This window comes from Eulemur rufifrons, chromosome 29 (genome assembly GCF_041146395.1).
Source record: "Eulemur rufifrons isolate Redbay chromosome 29, OSU_ERuf_1, whole genome shotgun sequence".
NCBI lineage: Eukaryota > Metazoa > Chordata > Mammalia > Primates > Lemuridae > Eulemur > Eulemur rufifrons.
This window is the reverse complement of record NC_091011.1, coordinates 29,159,862-29,174,085: the sequence shown is the minus strand read 5'-3', so window position 1 is coordinate 29,174,085 and position 14,224 is coordinate 29,159,862. Positions and strand designations below refer to the sequence as shown.

The following is a 14,224-nucleotide window of genomic DNA, read 5'->3' as shown; positions in this document are numbered from 1 at the left end:
AATCAGCCAGACACAGTAGTGTGTGCCTGTAAGTCCCAGCTCCTCAGGAGGCTGAGGCAGGAGGATAGTTTGAGCCTGGTAGTTGGAGGTTACAGTGAGTTATGATGACGCTACTGCACTCTAGCCCCGGTGACAGAGTGAGACCCTGTCTAGAAAAAAAAAAAAAATTAGTATGTGGGCCGGGCGCGGTGGCTCACGCCTGTAATCCTAGCACTCTGGGAGGCCGAGGTGGGCGGATCGTTTGAGCTCAGGAGTTCGAGACCAGCCTGAGCAAGAGCGAGACCCCACCTCTACTAAAAATAGAAAGAAATTATATGGACAGCTAAAAATATATATAGAAAAAATTAGCCGGGCATGGTGGCGCATGCCTGTAGTCCCAGCTACTCGGGAGGCTGAGACAGGAGGATCGCTTGAGCTCAGGAGTTTGAGGTTGCTGTGAGCTAGGCTGACGCCACGGCACTCACTCTAGCCTGGGCAACAGGGTGAGACTCTGTCTCAAAAAAAAAAAAAAAAAAAAAAAAAAAAATTAGTATGTGCACATAAAAGTGCCTATCACATTTTTGTCTAAAGGTTCATTATATCATCTGGGATGACTTTAAAAAAAAATCAAATACCAGGAGCTTTAATCAGCATTATTGGTTACTGTCTTGCCATCAATGGGCTCAGTCAACCTTATTACAGGATTCTTAGTCCTATACCACAACTTACCCTAATTACGCTGGCAGAGGATACCCTAAAAACAGCTCTAGATTCCCTGGACTGTTTAGGGGCTATAGCCATTCCCGTGAAGCACTGAAGAGGCAAAAGCAGTTCAACAGGATCTCTGGGTAAGTAGATCCCAAAAACAACGTAGGCATCAAGACTTCCATGATAATCCCAAAATAGCATTAATGCAAGTTAATGCTAAATGGCATTAACTAAACTGACTGAGCCCCTGAAGTTAAACACATGAAGAATGAGAATAATGCAGTCACTCCATCATGCACTCAGGCTGCACACCAACCTGCCTCACACTCGAGCCTCTTTAATCTCAAACAGCTTGTCGTTCCCCCACACACACCAGGATGTTTCACACTCATGTGCCCTGGTTCCAGCTGTCCCTTCTGCTTCTTCCATCCTCACTGCACATGGTCAGCCTCTGCTTGCCTTCACATCTCTCTAAATCTATGCCTGGCTGGCTGTACCAACACCCAGGTACCAACTCCTGATTCTGGGGCATCCCACACACACCCTATGACATATTTACAACATCTCTTTATTTGCAGAGATTTTAACCCACCTTTATTTAGGATCACTGCCATGGCAAGCCATTATTACTGTTGAAAATGAAAATAACATCACCAAGACATTCAGACAGAAGAAAGTGAAAGCCATTATATTACACTCCATGTACTTTCACTTTTCTTCAGGACAAGAAACTTATTCTTTCTAGCCCCTGAAACCTAGCACAAAATCAACTATAAGCACAGCTATAAGCACAGGTACTTAATCTATGCTTGGTAAACTAAAAATTTATATAACTTGTAAGAAATGAATTCATTGCTGAAACTCAAAAAATACAGAAACAGGTAAACGAGCACACACAAAAAAATGGAAACTACGAACTTAAACCACATATAACTCTCCAAAGAAAAAGAAAGAGCTTCTCCATTTTTGCAAAACCAGCTGACTTAATTTTTATTTAATTTTTACTTAGAGTCTCCCTCTGTCACACAGGCTAGAGTGCAGTGGCATCATCTAGCTCATGGCAACTTCAAACTCCTGGGCTCAAGCGATCCTCCTGCCTCAACCTCCTGAGTAGCTGGGACTACAGGAGCACACAACTGATGCCTGGCTAATTTTTCTATTTTTAGTAGAGATGGGGTCTCATTCTTGCTCAAGCTGGTCTCAAACTCCTGAGCTCAAGCAATCCTCCCACCTCGGCCTCCCAGAGTGCTAGGATTACAGGTGCGAGCCACCACACACAGCCCAAAACCAGCTGACTTAAAAAAAAAAAAAAAAAAGACATTTGGGGATCACTGGGAAGAACTCAATCACTTCTTAAATAGTTTTACCAATCCCACAGGTTCTCATAACTAAGCTTTCTAATTATCTGTCCAGCTAGGATGGCAAGCTGAATAGCACCTTCTTTTGGGAGCTAATTCTTAATAAAATTTCTCCTCAAAATGTGATTTTGTAAAGTTTCCATTACAAGAAACTATTAACTATTATGAGTTTCTCAGGTAAGATCCAAAATCCAAGGTGCTACGTATGGGAGAGCATGAGCCCTAGGTATTTGAGCTATAAATTATCAGAATTGGCCAAGCAAGCTGGCTCATGCCTACCATCCTAGCACTTTGGAAGGCTAAGGCCAGGATTTTGAGACCAGCCTGAGCAAGAGTAAGAACCCCATCTCTACAAAAAAGCCCACAAAAATTATCAGGCATGATGGCACACATCTGTAGTCCCAACTAATCAGGAGGCTGAGGCAGGAGGATTGCTTGAGCCCAGGAGTTCGGGGCTGCAGTGAGCTATTATGCTGTCACTGCACTCTAGTCCAGGCAACAGAGCGGGGGAAAAAAAAAAAATTATCAGAACTTAATTTTTATCACTTTTTACTTAATTTTATATACAAAAGGCACAAATGAAATGGCACAAAGACTTGTCTGAATAGCACAACATCTATGGTAGAAGAGTAAGTCTGTTTCTAGAATTATATACCTACCCCTCCATGCTTGAAGAGACAGTTCTTAACCAAAGAGTCTCACTGCACACTTCATGTGCTCTCTGCTGTCAAATTATGACTAACCATATCAACACAAAAAATTTATTTATTTAATTATTTATTTTTTTTGAGGCAGAATCTCACTCTGTTGCCCAGGCTAGAGTGCCATGGCATCAGCCTAGCTCACAGCAACCTCAAACTCCTGGGCTTAAGCGATCCTCCTGCCTCAGCCTCCTGAGTAGCTGGAACTACCTACAGCATGCGCCAATATGCCCAGCTAATTTTTGCTATATATTTTTATTTGTCTGGCTAATTTCTTTCTATTTTTAGTAGGGACGGGGTCTCGCTCTTGCTCAGGCTGGTCTTGAACTCCTGAGCTCAAAGGATCCACCGTGCCCGGCCAAATTTAGTGTTCTTTTTAAGAGCACGTCCAAATTTAAATATGTGTATCTTTTGACATTACAATTCCCAGTTTAAGAATTCACATTACAAAAATACCCAGCTAAGAGTCTGGATAACACACACAGGTATGCTGGACTGAAATCACTATGGTTAAATTATTGCACGCTCATACTGAACAACAAAGCTGTAGGTTAAAACAGCAAAATGTTTGCCTGTACAGAAGATTCTTTAGGATACATTATTTAGTAAAAGTACAAATTATAAATAATATGGTTTGATTATATTAAAAAATGTTTGTGGATACAAGCACAGAAGAAATTCTGGAAAATAATATACCAAAGTAACTAGTGGTAAGTCCCAGGAAGTACATGGAGAGGGTAAAGATTGAAAAACAACTATTTTTCATATTTTACTTTATGTGTTTTGAATTAATTTGAATGTATACATATATAAAAATTATCAGTATGCTTAATATTTATCTACTCTAGTGTATCTAGGTTGTAACTTAAGAAAAAAGGTAATACATGCTCATTGTTGGGGAGGAAGGAAAAAAAAAAAACACCCCATCCACCCACAGGTTTCTACTTACAGAAGTCCACATCCTGAAGCAGAACAAAGATCTTCTATGTGTCTGTTATCACCACCAAATCTAATCTACATCATCCAGCATTCACATCTTAATCTCAAGGAGAAAAATACAACAGCTACCTTTGGTTAAGACCACTGGTGATACTGTATTGATGCTTTACACACCTTATCCTACAGGATCCTATGAAGCATCATTTCTATTCTAATCTCCGGAAGACCTCAAGTTCCTTACCCTTAAACAACATCATGCACTTAGTAATTGGAGCTGGGAATCAAACCCAGACCTAAGACTTCATATCCCACACCCTTCTGATTATACCTTTCAGTTCAAGGACACATAAAGTAAGCAACAGAGCTCCTAATAAAGAGGTTTCAGCACAATTTCTCCCTCCTAGTCTTCTGATCCTTAACAACATCCCATGTTGAAGAGACTTTCTTCTGTAAGCCAGGGACCTACCAAACTTGATAACAAGCTGAGACAAATGGACACCTCTGCCTCTTTTGCAATCCAGGAACACCCCTAAGGAATTATAATCACCCTCTTGAGTTAGAGCAATGACATCTGCCTCTCCACGTCTTCTGTCCTACCCGCGTATCTTCAGGCCCCTCCTATTTCTCTGAAACTCATTTATATGAAGATGAAGCTGCTAAAAATATATATTAAAGCAAAAAAAAGTCTCATTTTCTGTCTTAAATGAGGATGTCCAAATGTTTTTATTCTATAATAAGCCCTGGATTCCAGACTACCTGTGTATAAGTCTTTTTCCTAAAGAAAGACGAAAAATCAACCCGTCAAAGAAGCCAAACAAGATTTCTGTACTTAGAGAAGGCAAGAAATAAGACATCTCTGTTCTGACTCGCCACTACACACACGATGGGGCTCCTGTGTGCTTTGAGGATTTGAACAACTTAAATGGAAGGAATGAAGGCAGTCAGGGCAGAGTCACAGCACCTGGAAATGGGCTTCAGTTGGTCACTTCTCCCAGGGCCTTATTGAGAAACTTTAGTAAAGCAACCAATACCACTTAAGAATCTATTGTGTTATCTCATTTTTATTACTTTACCTTTCCTAAAATAGTAGCTGTTTAAACATTTTGAAAGTAGTACTACACTGATCAGAGGACTTGCACAGACAGAAAAAAAGGTATTGAAAATAATTATTCAGACCAAATCCTGTCTCAAAAAAATCAATTGATCGAACATATCAATCACCTAGTTTGGGCAACTATTGTGACCAAAGACAGGACTCATAATTTGGGGAGTATGCTACTTTACCAAAGACCAGATTTTTAAGTATGCAAAAATGAGAGAATTTAGTTAATTCCAAAAGATTCTTATAGCAAAAGTTTTGTGAATACAATGGAAGGAATGCTTAATTTATGCTAGCATCCTAAAATAAAGTATTTTAAACCTAGCCCATGATATCCATAAACATTTAGCCAATAGTTTCAACCTCTGCTTGTTAAATCAAGCATTTAGACCACCACACAGAAGCACTAGATTTGGTCTACACTGTTTTGGAACCTAAGACAGCTTTAGAGAATTTCCCAGATGTACCGTAATAAAAAAGCAGGACGAGGCTGGGCGCGGTGGCTCACTCCTGTAATCCTAGCACTCTGGGAGGCTGAGTCAGGAGGATTGCTTGAGCTCAGGAGTTGGAGACCAGCCCGATTTCAATATGGATTGGGGGGTGGGGGGGGGGTAGGGGAAGAAAAAGAAAGAGAGGCCAGCCTGAGCAAGAGAGAGATCATGTCTCTACTAAAAATAGAAAAATTTAGCCAGGCAACTAAAAATAGAAAAAAATTAGCCGGGTGTGGTTGTGCTCGCCTATAGTCCCAGCTGCTTGGGAGGCTGAGGCAGGAGGATTGCTTGAGCCCAGGAGTTTGAGGTTGCTGTGAGCTAGGCTGATGCCATGGCACTCTAGCCCGGGTGACAGAGCAAGACACTGTCTCAAAAAAAAAAAAAAAAAAAACACGTAGAATGAGTTGTCTGTAATCTGAAAGTGAGCTCATAGCCATCACAGATGCTGAAAGATGCAAGAGGTCAATTGTTGTTAGATGTCACAAACAAGTCTTGTCCACTGAGCAAGAGGATCTATTAAAGTTGGAAGACTCTTCCATCTTTAACAGATAATAAACAGAGTATGCTCAGATGTTTCTAGAAAATAAAATGAATCAAGATCCTAAAAAATGAATTCTGAAAGAAAGGGTATATCCCAGGTTGCTCCAAAATTTGTAAACCATTTTCCATCTATTTACAGAAGAGCCAGAAGGCTGAAATTTAATACACCCCCACACTCACTTATTCACCCATCTAAATCAGTAACTCTCAGTGGTTTTCTACATAGTTGATTACACCCTCCTTCTCCACAGGCTTTCTTCATTTACCTCCCACAAGCAGTTCCCTCTGCTTGCTTTCTTCTAGGTTATCATCCTCCTGTCATCCTCCTCTGCTGGTCTCTCCTTTCTTCTAGAGTCCCAGGCTCGGGTGCTTTGTGGTCTTGTCCAATTCCATGGTTTCAAATACCACAAGCCAACGAAGCCCCTAATTTTCACCTTTATGTCCTTGAGCTCCAGACTGATATACCCAACTGCCTATTCCACTTCATCATTTACATTTCTAGTAAGTATTAGAAACACAATACACCAAAAGCAAAGCTGGATTTCCACCCAAGAATCTGCTCCTCCCCCAATATTCTCCATTTTGGTAAATGGCACCATCTTCCACTCAGTTTTTTTGGCCAAAAAATCTTGTCATCTTTGTCTCTTCTCATACTCCTTATTTAATTCATCGGCAAATCCTGTTGGCTGTTCCTCATGGCTATACAGAGAACAGCTGCTACTCATTACCTGCAAAGCTAATGCCATCATCTCTTACCAGGGTATTACAATAGGGGCTGGCTCTCCATTTCTAGTACTACATGCAATTTTCTAATATTTTACGTTCAAAACATTTTGACGCCACTACTTCTTCCCTCCTCCAATCAGTGGAAGATAATCTACAAATATGGTCACCAACAATTCCTCCCTCTCCGTACCTGCAAGCCACTCTACCACCCAGAGATAGGCTATCTCTATATCCCGCTGGAATCTGGGCAGGCCTGGTGACTTGCCTTAACCAATCGAATGGGACAGGAGTTAACAATGTGTCAATTTTGAGTCCAGCCTTTAACAAGACTAGCAGCTTCCACTTTCACTTGGGGTAGTCAGCTGTGCTATATATAAAAAAGCTCAGGCTACTTTTGACGATGAGATACCATGTGGAGAAAGGTCACAAGGACAACCACTAAGAGACCAGTTATAAGAGTGAATGAAGCCTTCTTGGTCCTGTTAGCCCAGCTTAGTAAATGCCCCAAATGATACCACATGGAAAAGAACCAACCTCCTAACAGAACTATAGAATCATGAGTTCTTGTTTTGGGGTGGTTTGTTATGCAGCAAGGGATAACTGAAATACCACGATCACAACAAAATCAACTCCCTAAACAACTAAGTGATAATGCCAGATAGTCTAAGGACTTAGGCCTTTTTCACCTTATAGTTCTACTAGATTCCTCAAAGAATACTTCTACAATAATTTCAAACTATTTTCGAATCAAGTTAAATGGTCTCAGGATAATTCTCTAAAATACGTACAGTTTATGTACTATGTATTCCCCTTCAGGGCGATAAAGCTCACATACTATATCAATATTTATAACTGTGTTTATTTACCAGTACTGAACCCTTGCCAAACAGCAATTTTAGACCATGATAAATTACACCCTCAATTTTAATGGAGCACTCAAAACTGTGCTTGCCACCAGCCTTCAAGCAAAATCCCGGCAGTCCAAGCCAATTTGTAACATCAGATTTATGGAGCAGAGATCCTAAGTAAGAATGCCAATCCTACCCCTTGGTCATTGCTACCACACTGCCACCTCCTGTCTTATGACTCTGGAAGCTTGAATCAGAGGCAACAGTCGATAAAGGAAACTCAGCTAAGAATAGCACAGCTAACCATCTCGTCTTTCCGCCTCTCCTTCCTCCAAGACCAAACCAACCGCCAAAGTTACTGAATGGATAATTCATACCTTTCAAAAATTAGTTACTGCTAGAAAAGTTGCTGCCTGCACACTGCTAAAGACAATTATAATGAAGTCACTTCAAATATAAAAAGATGGTTCAACAGCTTCACTTTAATACAAAATCTCAATCCTATAACACATTAACTGAAGCAATGTGGCTCCTGAAAGGGTTTCAAAGCATGGCAAAGACCATTTCCCTCTTGCTGACTGCCTGAAAGAGGTTGCAAAAGCAACTGAGCTACCATACTACAGAAACATTCAAGTCAAGCTTCATACAGGGAAAACCCCAGATCTCTGTAATTCCAAAAGATTTTGAAGCCTTAGCTACTAACCTGTTTATTCCAAGCAGAATGGTAAAAATCTCAGAACAAAATACTGTATGTGCCTTGTAGTTTATTATAATGGCATTTGGCCTTGAACAGAGAATGTAAGTGATCACACAAATCAAAAGGAACGCCAGAAACAGAAGCCAAGATTCTCGATTCCCACTGGCTCCAGGCACATGTCATGTTTCCATCACATCTTCCTCCGAGTTACTGTGGACAACCACACAGAAGCTACTTAGCAACATTCATTTAATTTTTTATAATTGTATTAAAACCAAAGAAATCTTTCAAACTGTTCTGAGAAAATATGAAACCAAGAAAAAAACCTCTCCGACTACAACCATTTAAGCAGTCACACAGTGATCTTAAACTGAGCATTCTAAAGATAACCCTTCTTATAATCCTTTACCAGCCAAAAAAGTTTCCTAACATTCAGAACCAAGTCGCTACATGTGTGAGAAATTTCCCCAATTCACAATATTCACCAATACCACACTGATAAGGAAGAGGTACACTCCTATTCATACCTGTGTGTTTAAATGTTCCACATTAAAAAGAGCTTTTCTTGTTCTAAGACTATGAAGTCAGCCCCACTGTGAGGGGTCACATGCTTTGGCTAATGGGCATGTTGCTGGTCATGGTACCATCCTATTTTATACTTAACAGCTATTAAAATGCAACATTAGATTTTAAGTAGCCACTGAAAGTATAATACATTTAAAACCACAGTTACTTTTATAATACTCTATCCAATTTACATGTTAAACACAAATTCTAATATGGAAATAAGTTGGTCACTTATTTAGAGATGAGGTCTTCCTCTGTCACCCAGGCTTAAGTGTAGTGGCCTGATCATAGATCACTGCACCCTTGAACTCCTGGGCTCAAGCATAGCCTCCTGAGTAGCTGGGACTACAGGCAAGCACCACCAGACTCAGCTTATTTTCTTTTTTTAAGGAAACAAAAAAGAGGGACATTTGAGCTTAGGCATCACAGTTTGTTTTATAGAATCCTTCCTGGAAAAACATTAACTATAATATCTTTTTTTCTCCTTTATTCAAATATGTTTTCAGCTACATTTAATCCTAATTAATGCTAACAGCTAAATCATGAGAAAGTTTAATCAAAAACAGACAATAGAAAACAATATGAAATTATTTTCATAATTTAAAAAGCCATGGAAATTGAACTAAAGCCACTATCCTCTCAGTTCCCTCACTGTCAGCAACTTTCCTATTCCCTCTCCCATGCCCAACAGCCCACAACATAACAAAGAAGGACATCAGTGCTATTTACATAATCACATAGGGGCACATACAAGGCCCCACAAGATACCAGCAGCTCTTCCAACCAAACTCAGCTACAGTCTTCAAAGTCACAACTATGTCCACACCCACTTTTATCTACAAGGGGAGGAAAACATTAAGCCTATACCTCAGAGTCACCAAGTCTTCATTTGCTTTATCTTTTAACACTATCACAGATATCCAGCGCAATCTTCTCTTCATCCCAGATGCAGGGATCTCAAGGTCTGTGAAGTACTGCTATAATCTCCCCCAACTGAGGGGTATCTGAATGCAGAAAAGCCACATTCCTTCCACATTCCCTTGAGACTTCGGTAATCAGGAGCTAAGCTTGGTCTGAACCAAACTCAACAATGCCCTTTCCTGAAAGGATCCCCACCCAGCTTCACTCAGAGCTAGACCAGCCTGCCAAGCATCCAATCACCTCCTGGGTCTGCTCCCCTGTTTAGTTAGTGCAAGCCCATTCATCCATCTAAGCCTGCTGCCATAGCATTCTCCAGCACCAGGTTCCCAGCATGCCTTGCACAGCAGGTATAAAGGTCATTGCTGCACATGTGGGTGTGCCTGCCTCAGATGCCCACATGATGACAGGATGGAATGAAATGACTGCTAAGCAGAAAGAACTCCACCCTGAAGTCCAGCAGACTCACTTGGCAAGGATTGCACTGCGGCATTCAACTCACTATCATAGCAACCCCCTCCAGGACCACCCCTTGACCTTCCCGTAGATACTGGGCATGTGGTCACCAGGGTGCCTTCTCTGCCCTCTCACAGAGCCTGTGCAGATGGTGGAACAGTTCAGATAAGGGAAACTGCATCACAGCTCCAAAGTTCAGTTAAAACAATTTTAATACAAATTTCCAGTAAATTTCCCCGCAGCAAAGTAAGCTCTGCTTTTAAAACATTTCAACACAAGCAAAAGATTTACTTGATTTTTCTCTCAAATCAGTAAAAAATTGTCTCCAGTGTTCTCACCTTTATTTATTTTCCAGTAAGATGGTACTGTATCATTTAAATTCCTGGGCATTTTCATGCTAGTGAAAAATGAGCTTGAATATTTAATCTACATTGTTAATAAATTGAAAAAGTTTCCATTGATAAATACTTGCTGCCACTGGTAACATTTTACCTTATGTGCTTTCCTAAAGAGAAACTCCTGTTCATTATAAAATAACAAGTAACTAAGTATGTTTTTAGGCTGGGCAAAAGCCTTTAAGAACAAAACAGGCAGTTTTTATCAGGTAGTATTTTAAATTTAATTTCCTACACTTGGGGAGAAATTCACACCAGGTTGGAAAGGAGAAGCAGGAGAGTAAGGCCAAGTAATCTGTATTTACATGTAGGTCAATGAAGTGTATCTGAAAAACTCAAACATTTAATGTTTAAACTTAGAAACTCTCAAATGGTAAAATGCCAGTCCTTCAAAAAACCATTTGCTTATTCTTTTAATTCAACATTTTAAGAAAATTAAGACACACTGGCCAAATATGAAACCAATTAAAATTGGCAGAATGTGCTCACATTTTTTTCCTAGATAACCAATTCAGACTATGCCTTTAAACTTTTTAGGGGGCTACAACTTCTCCCTCAGTTTTTCAATTCCTGTTAAACTAAGCTCAATCTAGGTATTTTTCAGTACACATTCTATTATTTTAGAAGCTTTTTAAAAATAATTACATTCTATATGAAATAACTTGACCACTACTAAAATTCCCAACTAGAACTAAATCAGGTCACTCGAATCTCTTTTCAATTATCCTAATGAGATTTAAGTACATGAACAAGAGAAATCCACAAAAATCCAAATCAGCTCGTTCCTAAAAACAAGATTTGTGAAAACGCTTTACATGGAAGAGAGCTCAATTCGGAAATAGGCATACAGATGACATTTTGTGTAGCCATCTATCTCTGCACAGCACCAGGAACCACAGAGCAAGCCCCTCCTGCCCTCCGGCAGGCACTCTCACCAATACCTAACCAGATACAGGGAGCCCTGGTTTAAATTAAATTCGAGCTTATTGTTTGGCTCAAGCTGGGAGTAGGGGGATGGGAGAGGAGCACGCAGAAACCCTAACCCCACCTTGCAAAACCCAAAATGGCACAGGACAACCCCCTCAGGGACACTGGGTGGGTACAGCCTTTCCAGTTAGTTACAGAGCCAAATTCTGGCCTGCTCTAGAGAAAGGAGCCATGTCTCCAAAATACTTCAGAGGCCAAAATAGTCTGCAAACATTCTGTAAAGTGACACACTACACATGCTCTCGGAGAAGAGAAATCCTCCTGCTTAAGTAGCACAAATCTTGTAAGCAAAAAAAATATATCCTAAAAGGGGAGGGGGAGACAAAGGCTGTGACTACAGAAATCTATTACATATAGCTTTGGAGTGACCAAAAGGTATTTCTGGGCTGGAGAAGCCCCGGAGTTCGCTCACGTGTTCCAATACCCGCGGGCAAGCAAACAGGGGAAAGGCAAATTCCTCTCTTCTCAGATGCGCCCCGGGCCTCCCAACTCAGGACAGGGAAGGAAAGGCGCGCGACCCCGCGCGTGTCCGCAACCGCTTTCCGCTACCTTGTTCCTAAGGGTGTGGGGGGTCATCCCTTGCTCCCTAGGTCCTGCAGACTCCCCAAGTCTGCCCGTTGAGACTTTTGATTTCGATTTCCCGTTGTAACAATTTGACCTGCTCTGACACAAAACATCTAGCTGTGAGCTTCCTTGAGAGATTTTGATAACCAATAACAACCGAGCGGCAGGGGCCACAGCACTAGCAACACACACAGCCCTGCCATAAACTTAAACGCAAGGGAAAAAGAAACGCCAAGCCATACAGCAGCCTGGTAAGCACAGGAGGACAAGAAGTTGTTTTCAGCTGAGTCTTTCCTCCCAGTAATGGAGTGGGAAGAGAATCGGTGAAAACAGAACACAAGCTCACCTTTGCCTTTTGGGGACCGAGTGCTCAACTTCTATGGGTTTCCCATGCAGTTCCATTTTACCTGCGGACACACAATAAGTGAGAGAAGGTCGGCCGGGTTCAGCGGCTCTCCCCACCCTAAGGACAGGCACAGCCTAAGCGGCGACACAAATGGCCTCCTGAGACCCCTAACTGCCCCCAAGGCCTGGACGCGGTTTAAGGCCTACAGAGAAGCCGGCTTTCAAACGGGTGGGAAGCCGACCCCCTTGGATGGGTGTGGGTTTTTAACTTACGGATGGTTGGAGAAGAGGATCAATTGGCGGGGCCACTACTTGGGTAACATTTTAGTCCCCAGGCCTCTCCGGCCCACCAAGGGGTGGGGGGGTCACCCAACCCCACAAGGCCCGCAAGAGGGACACTCCCAACGGGACAAACTCAGGGGAGGAGGCTACATTGGCTTTTTTCAGGAAGGAGCTCCCCGGCCTTTCTCTCTGCTTGAGCCCAGGCCCGCGGGGAACACTAGGCGGTGGGGCTGGGGAGGACAGGGAGTGGCGGGAAAGGGCCAGGGACGACAGGGGAGACGAAGGACGAGTGAATGGCCAGAGGTGCCGTTCAACAGACTAAACCAGGAGCAAAGGACGACAAGACTCCCGCCCCAGGTCGGAGATAACAGGGAAGCCGAAAGGCAGGGGGCTCCCAGAGGGACCCCCAGCGCAGCCCTCCCTGGGCCGTTCTGCCCCGCCAGGCATGGCATGGTCCCCCGCCTTGGATGAGCCACCCTGCCACCCCCGGAGGCCGCAGCCCCGCGTCAGAGCCGGGAGAGCGGCGGGTGGCCCAGAGCCGTGAGGGCGACTCTCTCCCAGGCGACAAGCTGCGGCCCCCGCCCACCTGCCCCTTTTGCTTGTCGGACCAGGAGAGGTGGAATGTGGAACAGGGAAACCGGGCGCACTCGCTCCCCTCCCGCAGGGTGGAGAGGAAGCGCGGGGCCGCCTGTGCGAGACACCAGCTCTCGGCCTCACTCGGCAGCCGGGTCGAGGCCACTTTCCATTCTCCAAGGCCGGGGGGGAGGGCAGCGAAGCCAGCGCCGTAAATAACGACCAGGGGAAAGCAGGAAGGAAGGAGGAACAAGCGGCCGCTCAAGCTCGGCCCAGCGTGCCGGGCCTGGAGCACGCGCCTGGGCCCGGGCGGGGCGCGGGTGGAGCGCGCCTCCCCCCAGCCCCGCGCCCCTCCGAGCCGGCGCCGGGGCTCTCTTGACAGCGCGTCCGCCCTCGCCCAGCAAACCGCGGCCGGGGGAGGGGAGCCGCGGGCCCGAGTGGGCGCCGAGGCTGAGGGGAGCCCCCGGCCCCCACGCGAGTGGGCGCTCGGGCCTCACCCCCGCTCCCCGCCCGCGCCGGGCCTGGGGCTCGCGGAGCCGCCCCGGTGGGCTCGGGCCGGCGGCGCCAGGCTGGGGCGGGAGTCCGAGCGGGGCCAGGCCGGGGCCCACCTGAAAGCGCCTCGATGGCCTTGAGGGCCCAGCTCTCGTCCGGGCAGTCCACGAACGCGTAGCCCGTCTTCACCAGGAAGGGTCCCGACACCGGGATTTTGGCGTCCTTGAAGATACTTTCTAGGTCCGAGGGGGCGGCGTTCTCGCTGAGGTTTCCGATATACAGTTTGTTCATCGTGCAGATTGGTGGTTTAAAAAAATTAATGAGAAAAAGGAAAAATTAAAACCACCCACAGTGATGGATGGATCCGGCGGGTTTTGTTCCCCTCGTCTTCTGGCCTTTAAAACACACAAACACAGTAAGAACCAAGCACTAGAACGAGGAGCCAAAAATCAGATCCGAGGGTTCTTGTTCTTCTCTAGATACTTAAAAAAAGAAAAAGAAAAGAAAAGAAAGAAAGGAAAGAAAAAGCCTAGCTACAACCCAAACGCATCAACGAGTC

General features: G+C 43.9%; 1 protein-coding gene across 2 annotated transcripts in view; it reads right to left on the bottom strand.

Moving 5' to 3' along the window:
- IGF2BP3 (insulin like growth factor 2 mRNA binding protein 3) overlaps positions 1–13,956 on the bottom strand; it is a 123,151-nt gene extending 109,195 nt beyond the window's left edge. For both annotated transcript variants that reach the window (XM_069461986.1, XM_069461987.1), the window contains exons 1-2: positions 13,782–13,956; positions 12,320–12,380 (exon numbers count right to left, since the gene is read on the bottom strand). In XM_069461986.1, the coding sequence (XP_069318087.1) occupies positions 12,320–12,380; positions 13,782–13,956 (236 nt within the window). The remainder of the gene's footprint in view (positions 1–12,319; positions 12,381–13,781) is intronic.
- Positions 13,957–14,224: the final 268 nt, after the last annotated feature.